General features: G+C 39.0%; 1 protein-coding gene across 16 annotated transcripts in view; it reads right to left on the bottom strand.

The window, feature by feature from the left end:
- CTDSPL (CTD small phosphatase like) overlaps positions 1–23,212 on the bottom strand; it is an 86,373-nt gene that overhangs the window by 14,841 nt on the left and 48,320 nt on the right. For 6 of the 16 annotated variants that reach the window (XM_075746782.1, XM_075746778.1, XM_075746781.1 and 3 more), the window contains 4 exons: positions 22,669–22,823; positions 15,443–15,475; positions 7,734–7,835; positions 2,723–2,779 (listed from right to left, as the gene is read on the bottom strand). In XM_075746782.1, the coding sequence (XP_075602897.1) occupies positions 2,723–2,779; positions 7,734–7,835; positions 15,443–15,475; positions 22,669–22,823 (347 nt within the window). Of the gene's footprint in view, positions 1–2,722; positions 2,780–7,733; positions 7,836–10,880; positions 10,935–15,442; positions 15,476–22,668; positions 22,824–23,212 lie in introns of all 16 variants that reach the window. The other 10 variants (XM_075746784.1, XM_075746780.1, XM_075746783.1 and 7 more) reach the window with 2 other exon arrangements.

The following is a 23,212-nucleotide window of genomic DNA, read 5'->3' on the forward strand; positions in this document are numbered from 1 at the left end:
GAGAGGGACAGGGAGTGTTCAGAAAAGCTATTTTTAAATCTAGGGAAGCTGGTCTACCCAAGCACCCTTTAAAATGATGATTTGTATTGTCCTCCCTATAGAAGAACAAGAGTCTCTCTGACCTTTGGATTATAAATGACACAAGGGAAAATAAACTCCCCAAACTAAAGACAGCCTTTTTTGAATACTTCTGTTGCACGACAGAACATTACAACATTTACCATGAACAAAACTTGTCAGATAAGTCAGTCTCAAAACTCTTTCAAATGTATAGCAATTGAATGCAAGCCACAGCTTGTATTTTTGCTATATGAGATCTGAAGAACCTCGTAAAATTTCAAATTTCTTTCTGAATGGGCACTTCTGAAAGGGTGTTCTCCATTTGTTTTCCATGGGGTTCTGTCTAAGGCAGAGTTCAAGTACAACAATACTCTGTCAGACAATCTCCTGCTTGGTAAGATACCAGGTCACTGGTATGTGGACAGTACGGTTCCACAACATTTCATATATCCCATGATATTTTAAACGGGTGGGAGTATTTCCCAATGCCGATGATTAATCTTTGAGTTTATAAACTGCTTAAGAAAATGGACAAGCATTATTCAGATGACGAATTCTAACAGAGAACAAAAATTGTTGATAACTGTACAGTTTATGCTCTGAATGAATAAAAAATTACAGGTTTGAAGTGGTTGTCAAAGCTCTATAGCCTGTGTAAATGCACATCAAACTAAGCCAGAACGTTCCTTTTTGCCCTTTAGATTATCACAGTTAAAAACTCCAAGATTGCTGGATGATAGTATTCTACTTTGCTTGCAAAGGTGATTACAAACACAGGACTCCAAGACTTTGCCTATTCTGCATACCATATAAATTACTTTGACTTCAAGAATCACAAATTCCTTACAGTTAACTTAATTTCTACTACCCAGATGTGACTGAGATTTTTACCTGTTTCAGAGATTAAGAACTTGAAATACCAAGAGATTAAGCAATTTCCTTGAAAATGATGCAGGAAGTCTCCAGCAAATCACAGTCAGAGACAAGAGCATCCTTCCTCCCATTCACATTTAGGGTATGGACAAATCCACTCCCTTTGACCAGCTGTGTTGTTTTTTCGGTTTTTTTTTCCCATATGCAGTCATCTTGAGTGCCTAACTGCATTATGTTTGGTGACGAATCTGAAAATTTGCAGCGGGGAACGGAAAAGCAACAGGCTTTTGAAGTGCTTGACTGTAAAGCCCAAATAGTCTTTTATTGGGTTTCATTTCCAAATGTAAACATATAATCTTGACAAGCTAAGTGATCAAAATCTTAAGCCATTCAAAATTGTTACCCAACCTATTTTATTCCCTTTCAAAAGCATACTAGAAAGTTTTAAGAGAGAAAATGTCTGTGTTACAGCACCAAACACCATTAAAGCCCACATCAAATGAGGATAGACAATATCACAATATAAATCTCCCAGAACGTGTTTTAAGCATTCAGCTCTAGTGAACATTATAGGTGTAAGTACCCACAATATTGAATTTTTCTATACAGAACAAGCACAGTGTAGAAACTGTCGAACACCTATCACTTTAAAACATGTTTCAGTCCAGTGACTGATATTTAGTAATTATTTTAAGAGTGACAACCACATGGATAGTTCTCATGGCAGGAAACCAAAGAAAACTATGAGCTAACTTTATGATCTATCAATTATGCCAAGATCAAAATATGAACCTATTTGTCCAAGTAAAAATAATCCACATAAAAGACATTTCAAAACTGAAGTATTTAAAATACCCATTAAATTACATCCAGGGAAGATGTGCAACTCAATAACTGCATTATCTTTAACCTACAACAACCAAGAAAAGATGTTTCAAACAATTTGCAAGATTCATATATCAGAAAGGCTCAACTTCGCATTAACCAGCAAAACCCGTCTCCGGCAAGAACTTTAATGTCTGTCTGAAGAGGAAAATTTATGGCACTGGAATTTATTTCATTTAACATTTTCAGAAATGACTGCTGATTAAAGACACCAAGCTAAGATACATGAAGGGGACCGATTTTCAAATTATGGGTGTTTTGCATTTACTGAAAAACATTTCACAGTCTTAAGTGAAGTTCTTAAAGAATAAGACATAAAAATTAGTCTCCTTGCAATTTTCTCCGGACCTTTTAGATGCTGAAGTGTATAAAAAGTCCCATCAGAGGAACTTAAATTACTTACAGAAAGAAAAGGGGACAGAACTTAAACACAGATTGCCACAAAAACTGAAGAAATGTCTGTTCTTCCTTAATACTTTAATAAAGCTTTGACCATATGAACTACCAACAGACGTTAACATCAACTTATGTCCTGTTTGTCTGTGGAGGGAAGGAGAAATGCAGCATTCAAGTAGGTTTTTTCTGGGCTTAGCAATGTTTGAAAACCCATCCTTAGATCCTGTTTGAAAATGCTTTAAAATTGACAAAGAGTCAGGTATTGAAATCCTGAGAGAGAGATTCTGGAGAACTGAAAAAAGTTAAAACTGAGACTCAGTAGTTAGAAACTACATACGTGATCAAACAGGGACGCCTGTCCGGATGATACATTCCAGAGTACGCAGCTTTTTATTTTGCAAAAGGACACGTTATTGAATGTAATGCAGCAAATGGAGAAAGCTAACGCTCTGGGCCACTGAGGACAGCTCCACTTCTACAATATCACTAGAGGAACAACGGCGCTTACCTGATGTATGGTTCCATCAATTTCAACAGGAACAATGAAATCAGCATTGCTAATCGGCTAGAAAGAATGACAAGGAAATAAATCAATGTTAAAAATAAGATCATTCGAGGGAAAGTTTCAGAGGTGTAAAAGAAAAGAGTACTTACTTCACAGGAAGAAGTTAATAAGCATTATTGATTACACAAATCCACTCTGTATATGTGCCCTTTTACACAGACAAGCCAGAAGACTTATACAGCTGTACTCACCAGATACTGCGTTTCCTCCCTCTTCCCTTATCTGTTTAAGCTTCATACAATGTAATACACTTTACTGCTTGAATAATCCCCACTACCAGGATAAAAATCTGTTTGGATAACTCTTTCATCAAGTCTGTGTGGATGATGACAAAGAAATTCAGCTATCTGCCTCACATATTCTGCTCTGGGTCATCAGTTAGTAATTAATTAAAAATAAAGACAGTGGTAAAAGTAATACGTAAAGGTTGTATTTGAATCAGGAAGACTTAAGTTGTATAGCTGAATGATTGTCAAGATGTGATACTCAAGAACATGCTATACCAATCAAATTAATCATATAAACCAAAGCATTTTAATTCAAAAGGGAAGAGCAGGCACGCTCTGTCCAAGTCCTCAAATCCATTTTTCTAGCCTGCTGGATACAACCTATTTCTTAAGACTTACAGTGAGAAACTGCTGGTATAGGAATATGACTTTGGAAAGCAGAAAAATGACCTTGTAGACAGTTTTAAGAGTACACAATCTACTCTTGGCTTGGCAGTAGTGGTAGCTAAGAATGTTTACTAGTTCAAGTGGGCATCAAACTTGGCAGAATCCTTTGGTACAGCTCACGCATTACGTCCGTGATAAAAAAAAAATCATGTAAACATGCCCAGCTGAAGTTTGAAACTCACCCAGTGACTTGCAGCTTGGAAATGGCTGAGACACAGAGTTGCCAAATAAAGTTTTGACAGAACTGATTAACAGACAATAATCTTCATGGCTAACAGCCTAAAACGAAGGCTGGGAGTAGCCTGCTGGTAACTGGTATGACATTACTAAGGTTAGAAAATATCTTCACTCAGCTCTATTGGACTTGCAGAGACTTTCCCACCTGGTTTTCTGGATCAGCCAACAGACTGAACTCAAGTACCACCAAGGAGGCGTCCCTGAAGAATCTGCAAGACTAGAAACAGTCTTCAAATCCATTTGGTGGGGGGGGTGGGGGGAAAGGGGTGCCAAGAAAGCAGAGAAGCAGCCAAGGTAAAGAGACCGAGAAGTTGATCACAAACTGGTGAGCCTAACCAGGTGCTCTCTGAAAAATGGGAGGAAAAAAGAATCCGGCAGTATTAACCTGATAGCATCACTTTGATCCCATTCCCTGGAAAAACAAGATTCTAATTCTCGTGTCAAATGACCTTCCTGCGAGGAGAGCAAAATGACCGTAAGAATTTGCACGGAGCATAACACCTTCTCTCAGTAGCGAAGTAACAAGGACGATAGTTTGATCCGACGTCTGCAAGGGCTGCGTCAGAGGGCAAATGAGGAGCTACGCTGAATCTACTCATCCTGACCAACCAGTATTGGCAACCAAACCTCCCAAGCAGCCTATGCTGGAAAACTCCATCCTGTTGATGACCATTGTGCTAGTATGATCTAAAGAATTCCTCAAATCCCTGCAGATACAATCTAGCTTTTTTTTTTTAGTTGACATCAAGCAGTTTCCAAGATCTATCCCCTTTTCTGCTTCTGAAAAAGACAGAGGAGGCTCCCATCTGTTACCTACATGAAGCCCCTCAGACACAGAAGATACTCTGCAGCGTCTCTATTAGCCACAGAACAGCTACACAAAAATGTTCTGAAGCTTCACCTTAAAAGAAACCCAAATGAACTGTCAGTAAGACTTAGCCACCAAAGGTTTCAAGTGGGTGCCAGCTCCGTGCATACTTCGAAGAGACTTGCACGCACTTGAAGAATTTATATATGCATGACGCCCTTAAGCAAGATAAATATTCTGTAGCAGCAGAAAAAGGTCACTGCAAGTTACAAAGGTTTTGAAACCCACTGATAAAAATATAGCTATTACTGAACTTTAAGAGGAGCAACACCCACCAGGTGTCAGAGAAAACTACATTCTGTTTAGAGCACTTAATTTTTGCTAACAAATAAAACTCACCCTTAGACTTTATAAGACCAACCAAACTGCTCTGAACTATATATTTGCTTCCCCTGCTCGTATTTTAGGCACTATGTAGCCTTCTTGTTGGCACAAGCAGTAAGGAAGACAGCGTGGACTGGGGCTCTGTGCTTCATCAGGATGGGCAGACAGGAGAAAAGTCTGCAACAGTTTCCTGGATGAAGGTTTCTGGGGCTGCACATGTGAAGCACGTACATGCCTCGAGTGGGAACCGCAGTGTGAAAGAAGACAACGTATTTCTGTTGAAAATCTTTACTTCAGTTAGAACTGTTTCTATTTCATAAAAAGCTTCAGAGTTTTAAATGTTTGAAAAGAGTTTCACAGCCAGTTTTGAATATGACTGCATTCCAGACTTGCATGTGGTTTAATTAATTTTATACAAAACCACATTTACATCTCCTTGATTTAATAATTTATGATTTTTGCTTCTATTATTGTTTTATGATGGGAACGATAACTATAATGTCTATCTATTCCTTTTTTACTCTTGCCAAAGCACCCCAAACTTTATTCCTTTAATATGCACTTAACATGAAAGACTAGTACCTCCTTAAAGCTTCACAAATATGCAGGGACATAAAAAGACAAGAATTACCCTCCTTCAGATGTTGCTGCTTTCATAAAAGAGCACTTTAAATACTCTGCTTCTCTGATTGTGTTTAAAAAAAAATATTATCTGCATTTGAAATATGAAGCCTATTTCATAATAGAATTATGAATTCTAAAACATCGTGTGTTTTAAATAAAGCCTTTTGTACTAAAAATCACAAATTTATGTATACTTTTACAGCTTTTAAGTGGGGACCTGCCTGGTAGAGCAGACATGTTTTAGTGAAAAAAACCCACCAACCGAGAGAAACAGCAAAAGTGATTTGACTATTCAGGCAGAGCAGTGTTAACCCCCCTGCTTTTCTGGAAATCCATTGTTATTTTTGATGGCCACTATGGCCCTTTATGAAACAAAACCCAAACAGCACCACTGGACAGTGCAGCCAATAAACTACTAAAGCCATCTCCTCCAACATTGGTCTTCTCTCACATACTCCCACCACAGGGCTTCCCATTAAGATAACGCCGTCATAGCCCTAAGACTCTCATACTGCAGAAATTCCTACGTTCGCCTCACACTATTTACTCCACAGAAAAAAGGACCAGTTTTTTTCCTAGCACATTGTTCAGTGTTCAAGACTAAGCAGAATAACCTTTCAATTTTTCTTAAATATCTGTTTAACATCATTTAAATATCCATTAAATATCATTTGAATAAATGAGATGATTAAAATGAGCCCACAAAGAAAGGACTCTGCAATAAAAGCAAACCTCAATCCTACAAGAAAAGCTTTAAACTATGTCAATCATTAAACATGTATTTCTTGAAAATGGTTAAAAAAATTAGTAGTCACCTAAAATCGAATCTCATTTTGTTTCAAAACCCAGAAAAATCACAGTACAAAGTTACCTACAGCATTCAGAAAACAAACTTGTATTTTTACATTTCAGATAACACTAAGCCTAATACTTCACTATTTTTAGGCAAATTTAGACTTTTAAATTCAGCTTTCCCTTCCTATTTTTGACTCTCATTTAATTAGGAAGCCACAGTCCCTCCCCAATCCAGCTGTGTTTCTAGTCCCCCTGAAAAATTCTCATGTGCAAGTTCAGCCTGGGTATAGAAGACAAAGATCTGGCACTGAGGTTAAGAGGCTCCTGTACACCACCACAAATTGTTGTATACCATTAGGCACAATAAAGACAGAGAAGAATCTTAGTTTCAGTTTGAGGCACGGGAATTTTTGTTCTAGTTATCTCCATATAAGGTCATCTTTAAGTCACCAAAGACAGGCTGTTACTAAATTCTAACCACAATAGGAATTATGGTTTGCATATTTAAATTCTGGCAACTAAATGTTGCAGGATTAGAATGCTGAGTTTATGCTAGCTGTGAAAAATGGGAATACAACCAAAACTAGAAGACTATGAAGTTGGTGGTGCCTCTATCTAGTAAGGAAACATACTATCGATTCCTAAAAAATCTCCAATATAGAAGTATAAAACTAGCAGATGCTTCATTATGTCTGACATTCGCCAATCAGAAATACTACAGTACTCTGAGCCAATTTAAGTTATTTGTATTTCTGAATTCTCCTGTTCTAACTTTAGCCCTACTTAAACAATAGAAAAATACCACTACTTCCACCACATGCTGAATTCTGAAGAGTTATAAAAGTTGCTTCTCCAAGATGACTGACTGACTCAGTAGCAGCAGCTAAATGCTATTTGCTTTCCTGTTGTGAAAGGTAAATACTTAAAAATACTGCGACGGGTACAGCAGCCGGACAGGGAAAGCAATCTTCTCCAGCATCAGAGCACAGCAATCGCTGGGGCCCAAAATCTACTGTTTAAGGGACATCTCCCTAGCCTAAAGCTGTGCTGAATTTCCATTCTCCTAGACTAACTACGGCATCATTTAAACATCAAAAAATGAAACCGTATCTTCAGAGCAACAAGTTTTGTACCTGTTAGAATACAGGTCCTTGTTAGAATAGCCACCATTTAAAGCTATAAACCCAAGAACATTCAAGGCCTTGCTGCAGTCGGCGTGACTTTCTCAGAACCAAAAAAAAAAAAAAATACAATGTCTGTGTTACTCCCCTTACAGCTAAATTAGAATGAATACTCACAGGAGTAACGACGAGGACTACCAGGCACCCTGGGGAACCTGTAAGACTAGTTAAGGTGTTAAGAGGCTTAACAGTTCCTACAACATTCACTGACAGATTCAAGTTGCAAAATAGCGCTTTTTGAATTTACTTACCTTAAATGAACTGTGCACTAAAGTTTCATCTAAATCAATGACCACACACTTCTTCCCGTAGTCTGATGCTGTCAGTTCTGGCAGGAGGTATTTAGCTGGTGGCTAAAAACAAAAAGAAGAGGAAGACAACAACAACAACAAAAAAAAAAGAGTAAAACCTCTATTGAAAGGGCACTCTTCTGCCAACATTACTATTCTAGTAGTTACTGGGAACTGAAATACATGACTTGAAGTTGAATGTTTTTCTGCGCTCATTGCAAGTACATGTATGGAAATTAATGGCTAATGCAATACCCATACAGGTTTGTTTTTTTTTAAATGAGAGACTTGTTTAGAATGATCTCCAAAGCACTGAAAATGGTAAAACACCACCACTAGCTAAAAAAACCAACAGTAAAAAAATGGGACATTTGATACAGTATCTTTTCCAGTGACCCTCTTCCTAATGCCTCAGTTTTGGATGCTGCTGTTAATCCTATTCACAATCAACGCCATTTCCAGCTGCATCACACCGACGGACATTTACACAAATCATTTCCGTTTGACATGAAAGATGTTAACGTGGAGAAATCGATCCTGAAGGAAGACAGCATTACTAATTTTATCTTCCAGGACATGCCTCCACTCTCATTTTTACCACCACTTGTGAGGGTGCTGACCAAGAGCTTCCATGTGGATTATGTTCACAATCAAGGCATTAAAACTGCAGTAAAGAAAGCTCTCTTAAACTAGGCTCTTCCACAGTACGCTGCCCTTACTAAAACCCAGTACCAGTTACGTGAATTGCATTTTTTCTGAAAGCAATGCAGGCAGTCACGTAGTCTTTTGATCGCTCATTCCCCACTTTAACATCCCGATCTGCAAACAGTTACATTATTTTAGACTTTGGTACTGGATACTTTCTGAAATACCAGAAATGGGAGAAAACACTTCTATTTGGAGCTGAAACACGGCTGCCGCTTGCTTCAAGAGAGGTTTTTTTTGGTGAAGGAAAAGGACTAGCTTTATAGAAAAGCATCAATAGGGAGAAGCTCAAGACTGAGAGGAAATTAAAGTCATTAAGAACCGGACACAGAACTCTAACTTCATTCTTTTGCTATCTTTTTATCAATTCAGACAATGTTGCTCCGGTAAGGATGCACCTATCGTGTTTTTTGTGCTTTTCAATAGCCTTTTGCAGAGGTGCTCGCCGTGATCTGCGGCCACCCCTTTGCCGGCAGCAGGTGACAAACAGAAGAGTCAGACACCCTCACAACACCTCGCGGCACCGAGTACGGACTCTTCATTAACCAAAGACTGATTTCAGATGTCATCTTAAGCTGACAGATACTGGCCAATGGTGCCCAGGAAGTTTTAATGAAGTAACTAACAAATGAGATTCTGGACTTAAATCTACTTAATGCCTGTGAAGTATGTGTCCAACACAATAACCTCTCCAGACCAGAATTTATAGGACACCCTTTCTAGGTTACTGACAGCCTCACGCACAAATTAATTCCACAACTGTTTGAGCTCTACCTCTGCTTATTTGCAACTAGGACCAGATCTAAAGAATTTAAGTTTCTCCTATTTCAAAATCTAAAAGGTATTTAGGCACCCCACCTCAATTTTTCATAGTAAGGAGGATGCAGACTTACAACCTAAATAGACTAAAGGCTTGTTGAAAGAAAAATCAAACCCATTTAAAGCAAATAATCTCCAGAACCCATGTTCTGATACTGATTTCTTGTCTTTGAAGAAGACAAAAAGACAGGAACGTCCCAAGAAATCTTAAGCATACTACTTTTTTTTTTTTACAGAATAGTTCAGTTCTTATGACTGTTAGTATTTAGTTCAAATTTTTTACTAAGTTAATCTGTACAAGCAGTTCAAAGCCAGTAATTTCTTCTGCTATGTGAATTCTTTTTCAAACTGAAAATATCTATATATATGGAAAATATATGGAAATAGATCTTCCTTCATATAAAAACGCATATGAAAAATCTGAACACTATCATATCACAGATATCTTTGGGTTTTTATGTGGAAACCAGTAGGCCTGTTGTCAAAAAAAGGATGGACATACACCAAGGACTACACAATGCGAGAACCTTCAACTCTGAGAACCTGAATTCCTTGACTGCACGGTGAGAGACAGCCTGTTCCCATCCTCCTCATCCACCTGCAGCTCTGCTTTCTCAAAAGCAGTCCTGGGAGAGGAACAAGCTTACCTGTGGTATCTACACAGAGATGTTGGTTACTGTTAGAGTTTCTCTCCCTTTTCAGTATTGACTTAGATAAAGTTAGGTCAATAATTACGCGTTATCTCCTAACATGACTACACCTCAAGGTTTTTCCTGGGGAAAGTCTCCCACTAGGGCATACCAACCTTCCAACAAGCTCTGGCTTCTTGAATTCAATCTGATCCTGTTTTTGAAGATACCTGGTTAACAGTCTGCACATTTGAAGACTAGAAAAAATAAATTTTCCGTTTCGAAACCTGCATCTCTGTTACTCTCAACTTTGAAAACACATTTGCCACCTGATAATCTAACAGGGACAAGGAAACTATTCTGAAGCCAAAGGCACTACAAGTTGCAAGACTGCTAAACATCTGGTGTAGGGCTTTGGAGCAAGGATGACATTTTTGAGGCTTTAGGAAATTAAAGGATTTGTACATAGGGTATCAGTCCATTTGTTTTGCCATTCAAGCTTTCTGATCTAAAGCAATTTCCATATGCCAAGAGTAGCAAAGCTTTTAGGCAGGAACAAACATTACTCAATATTGTATTTTAATTTCCTCACTAATGGAGACATATCCAAGGAGACTTATAATTACCAGATTTCTGTCATAGTTAATAGCGAATAGCTATAGATCTTTGATAATTATTTTTTAAACATAGTAGCTTTAAAGATATCTAAGATGATTAAGAGTATTTAATTGTGGCTAGCAGCAACTCATATTTACTATGCAATACTCTCCGAAATACTGCAGACTTCCATAGAACTCAGCAGAAAAATAACATGGTATCTCAGTGCTGTAAGTCGTAGCTTGGTCTTCAAATTCCAGCAAGACATGAATTGTACACAAGTTAAAGCTTTTAAACTAGTCACTGTTTGGGGTTTATGCATTCCAGCCAGGTCTCACGGCTGATCAGCTTAACAGACCTTGTAGTGAAACGACTGCTGCACTGCTTCAGTCCCGTGGAAATAGTATATTCCCTAAGGAAAAAAAAAAAAAAAAGGGGGGTGGTGGTGGAAAAAACAGGACTTTTGTTTGAAGCATAAACAGCCAGTCAACACAAATCTTTCAGAAATTTACTGTATATAACAATCATAACCTTTCTTCCCTGTAGGCCCTTATTTCCCACAGAGACAAGTATCAGAATTAATAAACCCTTTCTTTGTGTACTGGAAATGTTGTCTAGCGTAAGTGCAGCACATTAATTTGCTGTTCATGTTCCCTTCACTTCACACTTTTGGTTGCACTCTGCATAGTTAACAGCTTCTCCCAGCAGTTATGCATTGAAATACTCTAATAGAAGATAAATTATTCCCACTTAAAACACAGCTGCCAAAAGACTCTACCTCCTCTTATGAAACAGGCAGTTCACAAAATTTCTTCTAGAAAAAGCTGTAACAAGAAATTGTCCAAATGTAGGTGAGAAAAAGCGAAAAAACAGTATCCCAGTGCTAAGACTTAACAGGGATTCTGAGGACTACTTTTGGTACCATGCCTTAACACTGGGATTTAAAATTGAACAAAATAAATGGACGACTCATTTTAGCAGGTGCATGAGTATGGCTTTGCATTTCCAGCTACCTTTTCATTAAAAAGAATGAAAACAAGTGCTGAAGTTGCTACAGGTCTACTTTGATTTCTCTACCATATTCCTTTCCAAACAAAGCTGAGAAAAATCCATGAAAGCACAGGTGGCCTGAGCTACGCTTAATATGTTTTTAAGTCAGGTCTATCACACAGCATCAGTTGGTACTGTTTTTTCTAATTTTGTGTGTGTTTATGTATTGGGTTTGTGTGGCAAGGTTTTGGCAGTGGGGAGGCTACAGGGGTGGCTTCTGTGAGAAGCTGCTAGAAGCTTCCCCTATGTCCAAGAGAGCCAATGCCAGCTGGCTCCAAGATAGACCCGCTGCTGGCCAAGGCCGAGCCCATCAATGACGGTGGTAGCACCTCTGGGATAATGTATTTAAGAAGGGGAAAAACCACCAGGAGCAACTGCAGCCAGAGGGAGGAGTGAGAAGATGTGAGAGGAACAGCCCTGCAGACACCCAGGTCAGTGCAGAAGGAGGGGCAGGAGGTGCTCCAGGCACCGGAGCAGAGATCCCCCTGCAGCCCATGGAGAAGACCATGGTGAGGCAGGCTGTCCCCCTGCAGCCCATGGAGGATGATGGTGGAGCAGATATCCACCTGCAGCCCATGGAGGACCCCACATCGGAGCAGGTGGATGGACCTGAAGGAGGCTGTGACCCCATGGGAAGCCTGCACTGGAGCAAGCTCCTGGCAGGACCTGTGGCCTCATGGAGAGAGAAGCCCATGCCAGAGCAGGTTTGCTGGCAGGACTTGTGACCCCGTGAGGTCCTGAAGGTCTGCACCCCACAGGAGAGACCCCAGGCTGGAGCAGGGGCAGAGTGTGAGGAGTCCTCCACCTGAGGAGGAAGGAGCAGCAGAGACAACGTGTGATGAACTGACCACAACCCCCATTCCCCGTCCCCCTGTGCACTGGTGGGGAGGAGGGAGAGAATTTGGGAGTGAAGTTGAGCCCGGGAAGAAGGAAGTGGTTGGGGGAGGTGTTTTAAGATTTGGTTTTATTTCTCATTATCCTACTCTGATTTTGACTGCTCATAAATTAAACTTATTTCTCCAAGTTGAGTCTGTTTTGCCCGTGACAGTAATTGCTGAGTGATCTCCCTGTCCTTATCTGCACCCACGAGCCTTTCGTTGTATTTTCTTTTCCCTGTGCAGCTGAAGAGGGCAGTGATACAGCGGCTTTGGGGGGCACCTGGCCTCCAGCCAGGGTCAACTGACCAGAGTTTATTTCAGCCCTAAAAATAATCACTTTGCAGTATTAGGAAAAAAAATCAATTACACTGCTGTTTAATCTCTGCCTTATCTGGAAACAGTTTCAGACTGCAAGATACAAACAGGATAAAGTTCATCTTTAAAAAACCAAAGTTGCACTGTTTCTATTTTCTGAAGAACCTATCTTGAAAAGCTGGAATGTTCCTTGCTTAGCAGTTATCCCTGCTAAGTGAAAATAATAATAACCAAGTGAAAATTCGTATTAATTCAAGTTTTTAAATTAAGCACAATTAATACATGAAAAATCTGATTCAGCAGAAGATACACTTCACTGATATTACACAGATGTACGTAAAGCAAGGAAGTTTTCAAACATGTGACCTCAGCAGCTGCCAGATTTTAGGTATGTGTGATAAAGCCCCAGAAAACCTCCCATCTTGACTGGAGGCTTCAACTTGAAAGTTTAATGAGTGGGCAGCGCTCTTTGCAGAGTCACTACGGAATTCTCTAAACACTTGAAGCGATTACATTTGCAATGAGCCCTATAAAAAGTAAATGTCCAACTTAATTGTGACCAAGCTCACTCGGCGTTTGTTTAGAAGATTTTCCTCCTGGTATGTACAATACATACAGTTCAGTCTACTTCTCATCCGTGACCCCACGAAGCAGAGCATCAAGAATTTCTGCCTTAACGGGTCTTAAACACACGGTTAAGAGTTGTCGTAGGGTGAACCTCTGGGCTTCGGCGCTCAGGACAAACAGCCCTTGTAAGACTGGCAAAAAGGACCGCTTGAATTTTAGGCGTTTTTCAAATATCACGTCGGCTTTGCCTCTTCATTCCTACCGCCTTCTCCATACACCGCTTACTCCTGCTTTATTTAGACTATTACGTACTAATGCTCGCTGGCTTCTGTTTGACAGCGAGCAGCACTCTGATCCTGGGATAGTAAATGTCACACAACCGCCTGCGGGCGACGGTTGCTTGACAACACTTGCACGTCCTGCTGGAAGGCGGCATCAGATGGCACCGGAGAAGAGGAATGAGTGTGTTTAAAGTCACCTGCTCACTGAGAATTCCACGTCATGACTGCAAAAGTTAATTTTACTGCCTTATTAAAGTGCTGGGAATATAGGTCAGCAAAATTACAGCTGAGCTACCAAAAAAAAAAAAGAAAAAAAAGAAAGGAAAAGGAAAAAAAAGGAAACCTCATGAATCATTCATTTTCCTACTGCTACCCAAATCTAACAGAGCACTGCTACTGCTTTAACATCGCAAAAACAGCGTTTTAGCGAAGCATCTTGTTTCATGTTTGTACCTGGCAAAGCTGTACTCATTTGTCCTCTCAAAATTTTGCTCTGTTTGAATTCTTCTTTCATTAATACCTACACTCACTCTTAGGCAAAATTTTATTCCAGGTCAGAGCACAGCCAGAACATGTTTTACGTTCAAGTAACTGCTAGTAGAGCAACTACAGTCACCAAACGAAATCTGGCAGGTATGTAAAAGAAATTTAGAATTCAGTATTTTCATGCATCCAAAGTTTTCTATTCCCAGACTTGTATATATACGAATGACATGCATGTACATGTGTGCATATACATACACACACATGCAAACACATGCATGAGCCATATGAGAAGTAATTTCATATCAGAAATATTAGGTAAGGAATAAAGAGTAATTTCTAACAGTTCTTAAATGCAAGAAAAAGTGGTAAAGGAGGGAAGTGATCTGCACAGTTACAGTGATGGCCTGACACTACTGCACTGCAGAGCGGACAGGGTTCTTACAGGAGGTCTTGTAATGTTGGGCCACATGAGACGGGAAGGAAAAAAAACGGTATTTTGGGAATATTCAGGTCTTTAGGGGGTACCAAGTATCTCAAAAAAGAGGGCTGTGTCAGTAACTCCACATGACAGCACTGCTATTTCCTGGAAACTGCAATAATAAAGTATTGTAAACGGCAAAGGAGCTCAGAAACTCCCAAATTTAAAAAGTCTAAGTCTTTATCCACATAAAAAACAAGTAGAAAAAGAGCAACTTTCTGACCTAAAAAGGTTAAACCTAATTAAAAGCTTCAGTTTGAAGACCAGTTGTTTGGGTTTTTTTCGTTTTGTTTAATTTTTAAAAATAATTCAGATGCCAAATGGCATTCCAAGTTTAATCCAGGGAAGATAAGCAGAAATATTAAGGCCCATAAAACAGTAGCTGATACAGAGAGCATCATCTCAAATGAGTGCAGTAATGCAGCTACAGTCAGTGTACTCTTTGTCTTCTGGAAGTGGTTTGTTTCAAACAAATCAAGCAGTTTCTAACTCTTCTTTCCAAACTAGTACATAGGGAAAAATTGGAGGAAAAGGTTTTTGCAACTGTGTCCCACATAGCGATGATGAGTCACTTTTTGTCTCTATTAAAATAAGTAACTTCAACTTTCAGACTACTTCACGCATTTTCAAACTGATAAAAATTCAGAAAAGGATTTAACTCAGATGCAAGATGAAAACCATATAAAACCCAAACTCTTCTTTTTGTCCCTGTACAACCCCCGCAGTTCAATTCATCTCTGAGTGTACAACATAAAATCCTTTTGTTAACATGCAACACAAAACAGACCTGTTAGACTGCAACATAAGATGAATCAAAGCAAAAGTTATGAAAATTATTAAAAGAAAAAGGGATAAAAATACATACACTTGGTATAGGCATGACCTGCATCTGGTCACCCTGGGGAAAAAGAAAAAAAATCACTGTAAGGGTAATGGCTTTTAAAGGGTAGAACAAAGGTCTGAAGCAGTAAAAGTAGCACTCAAAACAGTTTAAACCAAAAGTTCAAAGTATTCAAGAAACCAGGGTAAAAAAAAAAAAAAAAAAAAAAAGCAGGATCTTGCATTTTAGTTGCTGAAATGATCTGTTAGTGTATTGGCATTTATGATTTTTAGGAGACTGGACTGGTAAAACCCATGCTATGATTAATAAGAGATGATTATAAGAAAGTACCTGTATTTACTGTAACTTTTTCAGCTTTAAGATCTACTAATGGGTATATTTGTCTATTTTCACTGCAGCAACAAGAGGCTCAGCCAGACCTTGGCAGCAGGGCAGAAGCCCACTCCATGAAGTCAACTTCATTTGAGACAACTGCCTCAGAAAAAACAGCACTTTCACGCAGGCAACAGCAAAATGTCCAAGAAGGACATGATGGTGATAAACCAATCCCAGGAATCCCACTTTCTTCACCAAGAAAGAGGCAACAGTAATAGTGCTCTTCCCATGGTCTCACTTTTGTATTGTACTTGGGAAAAGGCAAGACAGTCTTTGGCCTCTTTGACCTTTTCTTCTCATTCTGGGAGCCAACATACGGAGACAAAGACGATTCCATTTACCGCTCTCAAAGGCCAGTCACAGAGTTGCCAACTCAACACGTCAAACATTTTGGAAAGTAGGAACTGTATTTTCTAATCTTTCTAATCTGTCAAAAACAAGGATTTGTTTTCTGATGAGCACTGCACGTAAGAAAAGGAAGCTGACCCTTCTAATACAGATGTTGCTTAGGTAGATGATTTTATTCTTTAATTACTTGGACAACACAGGCTCTGACGACCAGCGGATTGACTGTCTATTGAAAGAGGTGTTCCCAACATTAGAACATCCTCTTAGAGCCAAAAAAAGTCTTGTGCTCACTTCTTTTAAGAGTCCCACATAGTGTTGACACATCATTGACAAACAAAAGTAATTCAATATTGTTTTTAAAGTCCTCTTGTTTTATTGCTACAACAGCAGAAATTTTTATTGAAGTCTTACCAAAATCCAGAGAAGCTGATGAAATGGCTAGAGAACAGCAACTACCACAAACTATCGAGAAGTTTGCTTTAGTAAAAAAGTATCTGATTTCTATAAAAACAAACAAAAATTGGTAAGAATCCAAATTTTCCTCAAGATAATGGCAAAAAGAAAAAAAAAATTAATTTGGCACGTTAACATCCTGTTAGTGGAACATCATCTGAATTTGGTGGGCCATTTGAGAAAGGAGTGACTTTGAGTAGGTGCCAGTCGGATTCCTGGCCTGTGATCAAATTGTTATCAAGGATACGGTTACGCAGGCAGAGCACAGATTGCAAACCCGTGTTTTGTTTTGAAAGGCATTTTTTGAATTCACTGGTAGAGAATAAAATACAACTGGAGCAATCCACAGTTATGGTACAAGATTATCTTACTCCTGGACACAAATATAACTGTGTATCACATCAGGTTTTCCCACAGACTTCAAGAGGCACTCACCGCAGCGTAACTTGCTTTCTATTTCGGCAATCTCTTGTTACTTTCTGTCTTGGCAATCTCTTGAAACAAGAGTTGCACCCCATGGTACTACTGTTAAGCCTGACTTTCATGGGAATCCAGAATCTAAGTTGCTAAAGGAGGTGCCTTACTGTTATCTTTATTCTACTTGCAGAATTTCTTAAATCAAAAAACAAGGAAAGTAAGTGAATTTCCTAAGAGCAATCCTAAAAGTACCTATGCAAAAATCAAAATCGTAATGATGACAACTGGGAAAACAAGCAGCAAGATAAATGCAAGACTCTGCTGGTAAAGCATAAGTGTTCATAAACAGGCAAATGCTTTTTAAAAACAAGCCTGCTATGGGAAACTTTTAAAAAGTGTCCTGCCTCATTTCCTGATGCCTTGGAACAGGAAGGGAAGTAGGTCATAATGCTATCGGTTGAAATAGATGACAGATGACTGCATTTGTTGAAGTCCTTCCACGAGCTCCTGATGCTGGTAACAGGACAAAGCTGTTCCTAGAATGCCAAAATTTCCCCATTGTATCACTAAGATAACCCAGGAACTGACTTGTCCAGCCACTGAAACATGGGGTTTTTTCATGGCACAATATATAGAGATCAAACGATAAATCCTTTTTCCCTTAGCTATGTAATTTTAGTTTGAGAGACACAACGTTTTCAGTACTGTGTCCGTTCATTAATGTTGTCTGTCTATAGTCGCGTCCGGGATCAATGAACATCAAGTCACAGATCACACTATTTTGCTTTTTTTGAGAACGGTCTGTATTCAAAGATAAGGAACTGTTTCATTTTAAAGAATAATCCCTTTAAATAAGAAGCTGATAAAAACCCCCAGATTTATCATATTTGTTTCTTTTAACATAAAGCTAATACTAGACCATGACAGGTTCTTTAAAAACAGTAATATAGTTACTATTTGACTGCTTCATTGACTTGGACTATCGAGCTTTGTCTCTTTGTACAGAAGACTTTTTGGGCAGGCAAAGAAGATCAGAATGAGCAGGCAGAGACAGAGGAACCAAATATAGTTATGCAGAAGGGGTTTGGTTTTCTGAATCGACCTACCATACGGCATGCTGATGGTGACCAACAGAACCAAACACCAGGAATTTTCTTGCTCTGCTCAGCAAGGGTTAAGTGGGAGAAAGAGTACTTTTATTCACATTCATCTCACTTATCTTCCTCCACACTGAGGACTGAGACTGGTTTCCACGTCTGTTTGGAAAGCATGCCATTAACAGTCTCCCCATAAAGTGTCCATGCTCACGGTGCTTCTCTAAGTCTCCTGCACAACGGAGATACTACTTTTGACATGAAGAACTCCCTCTACAAGCTGTTTTTCTCACTCCAGTGAACCATATTCACGCTGGATAGAAAAAGATCCCTTACCCTGCACTTTCACATGTGTTACAAAAAGAGATCCCTGAAGCAAACAACAGTGTTGGAAACATGACAATAGGTCATCAAAACAACTTTCCAGCACCACCTTGGAGATGACAGCATCGTGCAGCAAAAAGCAGTGGGGAGGAGACCTAACTTTTGTAGTAGTTAGCATGAGTGAGGTGGAAATTCAAGGACTTGACCTCCCTGGCTTCATTCCTGTTACAGGGAATGCAGTGGGGGCAGCTGCTGCCCCCAGAATAAACCTTCTTCTAATTCTGTTTTCTTCCCTGTCGAGTGTGGATCAAGACTTTCTCTTCTAATCCAAGAAGTATAAAAATCCTTTCCTCATTCATGCTTCATCTTGTTGAAAATGAGCCATCTGCCCGATTTCGATCTAACTGTGAAACAAAAGCAGAGATGACTCTAGTGGAAGTGGGTTGTAAGTGAAATGGCAAAGTGCCGATAGACTTGTCAGAGCTCCCTCACCCACCACGACTGGAGGCGAAGGGAAAAGCGAGCCAGTTTGCATCTAGCTGTTCTCACCTTTCTCTATCTAGGGCTCTCCTTGAAGCCTGCAGATGAAATCTGTATCCGCAAACACTTCAAAAGTCAGGTAACAAACTTACCCAACAACTTACACCCAGAAGAATGCCCAGAAAATACACAAATGGAGTCAAGTTGCTAATTGACGAAGAAGAGAAATTGAGATTTGAATTTCTTCAGAACAAAACACGCTTCCCTCTCCCAGCACTCTGGCCCCTAAAAAAAAAAACTGGCTGGAAGGTCTTGGTGAGCTGCCTGCTGCTGAGGAGGCAGGAAAAAATTAGCAAGGATTTCATGAGGCTGAACATTGTGTGCTCCCAATGACACATCTGGCTCGGCATCCAAGCTGCAGACAGGCTGATATACCCACTGTAATAGATACTACATCTTAAAATACATCTTTGAGCTGCCCTAAAAAGCTGTCACATTTTAAGAAAAAACAAATATACAATAGTTTCAGTAAATACAAGGTATTATTGAAAAATGTTGTATCGAAACTTTAGAGACAGAACGGACCATTGATTATCAGTATTAGAATCACACTGGGACAAGCAGCTGCTCTGTGAGTAGAAGGTTTAAAAGTGAACTCCATACTTTAAAGAAGTTTTGGGCTTTCTTTTCGCCCTAACAGAATAGAAGTCAGCACTGCAAAACACTGTTTATTCAAAAACACGCCCAGTTTGGTGTTTCTTCCAAATCTATGAAGAAGTGACATGACGCTTGACTTGCCAAGCATAATCGAGTCACATCATTTGGTAAAATACTACATGAAGAACGATTTCATTTGAAGCACTGATTTCATTTTTTCTAATACAGCAATAATAATAAGTTTAAATCACACAACACAATTTCTCGGAACAAAATTTCAGAACTGTGTTTTCAATTACTTTATAAAATAAGCTTCTGCGCTTCTCTTCCTTCACAACAGGTTAGCATTGAAAGAGCTGAGACTCCTAATTAGAAAGAAGTTCGCTTGTCGCATCAACTTCAAGAATACACCAGAAGCAACACAAGAACAAACACTGAATTCCTGTGAAGCCAGCAGCAGCTTTCTCCATTCCTTTCCTTCCTCTTAAATCTTTATCACCAGTTTTCACGTAACAACTCCACTGAACAGCAAAGACAGAAGGAAAGTACATCCAAGCCATTTTATACTAGTTTCTAATCGTAACTATTTAACATTATTGCACAATTTTCTTTTTCTGTTTTTGAAGGAAAGGGTCACAACACATGAACTGACTGGACCACGGTCAGAGGTCACCTGTGATGTGATAAATTATTAATACAACATACAAAATAGCAGATATAAGTAAGTGACCACCTGAACAGCAGCTCAACAGAATTTAAACTACTCTTAACCTGGCAGTCAGATTAATGCAAAAAGAGCTTTAATTAAACAGCAGATGAGTTTCATCAGTGTGTTGTCGGGCTTTCGTTTCATTCCTAAACCAGGTTAATTTTGTCATTCCTGGACATTTAATTTCACCAATTTAGAAACTGAGGTCCACTGTTGCATGTACTTTGGAATCTAGACAAGACGCTCCGTGTAACTTGGTCAAATCCAACCAGCCTGAACAGTTCTAAAACACAGCTCTCCTGGTAAAAAGCACTAGCCTGACAGCGTAATGATATTCAAATATATCCAAGTCTTCAAGGCTGTTTTTCTTTCTTTAAAAGAATTTCCTACTTACATTAACCATGTTAGCACTGAAAATAAAAAACTGCATATAAAAACACATACAAAGCTTATTAGTCTTCAATACCGCATGTAAAACAGAAATGTTACAGACTTATTTGCACTCACTTAAGAACTACCCAAAAACTTAGCCATACTTGATTTCTTCTACAAAGATCTGTACGCATCTGAGCGCATTTCATTCTGTTTGAAGAAAATGCACTCTTTAATAATTCTTCGTTAACATATTCCTTGAACTCTTTTACTCAATTAAGCTGTAGTCTGGTAACGCTATGAATTCTGTAATTTGTGTCTTGGGCTCGTGTACAAGTACTGCACAACCACAGAACCGTTCACTAAGGTAGCACCGAGTGAGGATGGGAACTTGTGTGACCTTACACGTAATCACTCACTCAAGGCATGAGATACATTTAGAAAATAATTAATAATAATTTTACAAAATGCAATCTGAATACTACTGACTCTAGACGATTTTAACTCACGTTTTCTATAGAAAAAACAAACACTTTTTTTCTTTACGTTTGTCTTTCTAATAAACTCTCATTCTCTCTCATTTGTAACTTTGCTGGTAGCCTCACCTCTGCCTCCTTTGTATTCCCTAGCACAGTGGAAAGGGAAATTTTACTACTTTCCCGTTCCTTTTGATTCTCAGGTGAACGTGCGCGTACATGCTACACACTACTCAGCTTTCCCTTCCGCATATCCAGGCTAGATTTCCCTCATTTCAGTCAAAACGTACCTTGGCTAGCAAAAGATGTCTAAAAATACACATACAATTCCTCCCCTTGGCAGAGGAATTTTCAGTGCACTTTACCTCTACGTGAGCTGTTTCAGCATGAACTGTTGCAGTTCAGCCTTTACCTCCCCCTGCAACGTGTTCTTCGTCTCAGCCACTTTAATTTATTTTCGTTTCCTCTCTCCCACCAAAAAGTCCCTCTGCTCTTTCTCCTGAGCTTTTCAGAATTCGAACATAACCAGCAAAATTTAAAACCAAATAAAGTGCACTGGACAAGGTAGGTAAGAAATCAGCTGCATCAAATATGAAAAATTAGCGTGAAGAGCAGAAGGTTGAGGAGATAGAGATGTCTCAATTTCTGCTATTATTCCCCATCATGGATACACCTATACTTGCAATCCTTTAAAGTCCTGGAAAAATGGGATGGGAATGGTGTTTCAATCAAGAGTATAGCACAAGTAGAGTTTTCAGAGTGCTGAAAAACAATATGGTATGCAAAGAAAATGGTATTTCTGTGTTTGCTATATTGAACTGAAATTCTTCAGTAACATAATGCAAATCCTCTCAGTGTTACCAGATTTAAGACGACCATACACAATTATTTGTGTTGTGATTTTATGAATATGGAAAAGCAATGTAATTACTAGAACTCAATGAAAATAACATGCTGCTCTTACATACAATGCTTTAAAGTGCTAAAAGTTTATATCAATTAATTTGGCTTATTAGGTAAACAAAACTTAATAACCTGGGAAAACGGCCAAAAGCCGATACCTCTGGACTCACTGTGCATTGAACATGGGTGAGCTGGTTAGGAAAAAAGATCCAAACAATTATGGTTCTCCCCCTTTTTGAATTGGTTTTATGTCACTGGAAACCCTTTCAACTGACATTCAAAGTGGTTCCACTATGCTCCAGTGGACACATTTTAACCTTCCTGTAGTTGGGAAAGAGAACCAAAGCTAGAGAGAACTCAGCAGCTGAAGTTTTACGAGAAGTCCACATATTTTTAGTGTCTTAGGTTTTAAGTGTTGTTTGCTTATAAAAACATATAGTGCTAATACCTTTCACAGACAAGTTAGTTTTCAATTTCAGCTGAACAGATATTATTTGCAATTCACCATCAAAACAGTAATTTTTTCTGTAACTAATAACATGTTCCCCATGAGGGAAATCTATTAAGACAAACTTTAAGAAGTGCAGTTAAACCTTGGTTACAAAGGACCTGTATGACAGCAAAATCAGAGAAAAGCCTGACCTTCTGAAGTCCTCCATTCTCCTCCACCAAAGGAGGAAGAGCACTGGTGCTATTGGTAGATGGTGGTTCGACATTGTAGTCACGAAAGCAGCAGAATAAGGTGCTAAAGATACTTCGACTCCTCTGCTTCTTCAAGCTGATATTACATTGGGACACTAGGAGAAAAAAAAAACAGCAGAAAAATAAATTAATGCAGCACAGACCCAGTTTTCTAGACACACAATGACTGAATTTAAGATGCAAGGGTATTATCTCACAAGTCCTTCTCAAGTCTTAGAAAGTCAGAAATTTTCCATCACATTGAGATCCCCTTCCTTGCATTTCAACGCATTTTTTCCTTGTCAAACTCCCACGACAACATTAGCCTATTACTAACCAACCTGGATCTCTGTACAACCAAAGGTCTTACCATTCTGAGACGTTATTCTGAGAGTGTTCCTAGAAATATCTGAAGTAGATACTGTACATTACATGAAATAACTCGCTGCTAAAATACGTCTCTGGACTGAGGAAGCAAACAAGACTGATCTAAAATAGGAGACGC

Source organism: Balearica regulorum, chromosome 2 (genome assembly GCF_011004875.1).
Source record: "Balearica regulorum gibbericeps isolate bBalReg1 chromosome 2, bBalReg1.pri, whole genome shotgun sequence".
Classification (NCBI taxonomy): domain Eukaryota; kingdom Metazoa; phylum Chordata; class Aves; order Gruiformes; family Gruidae; genus Balearica; species Balearica regulorum.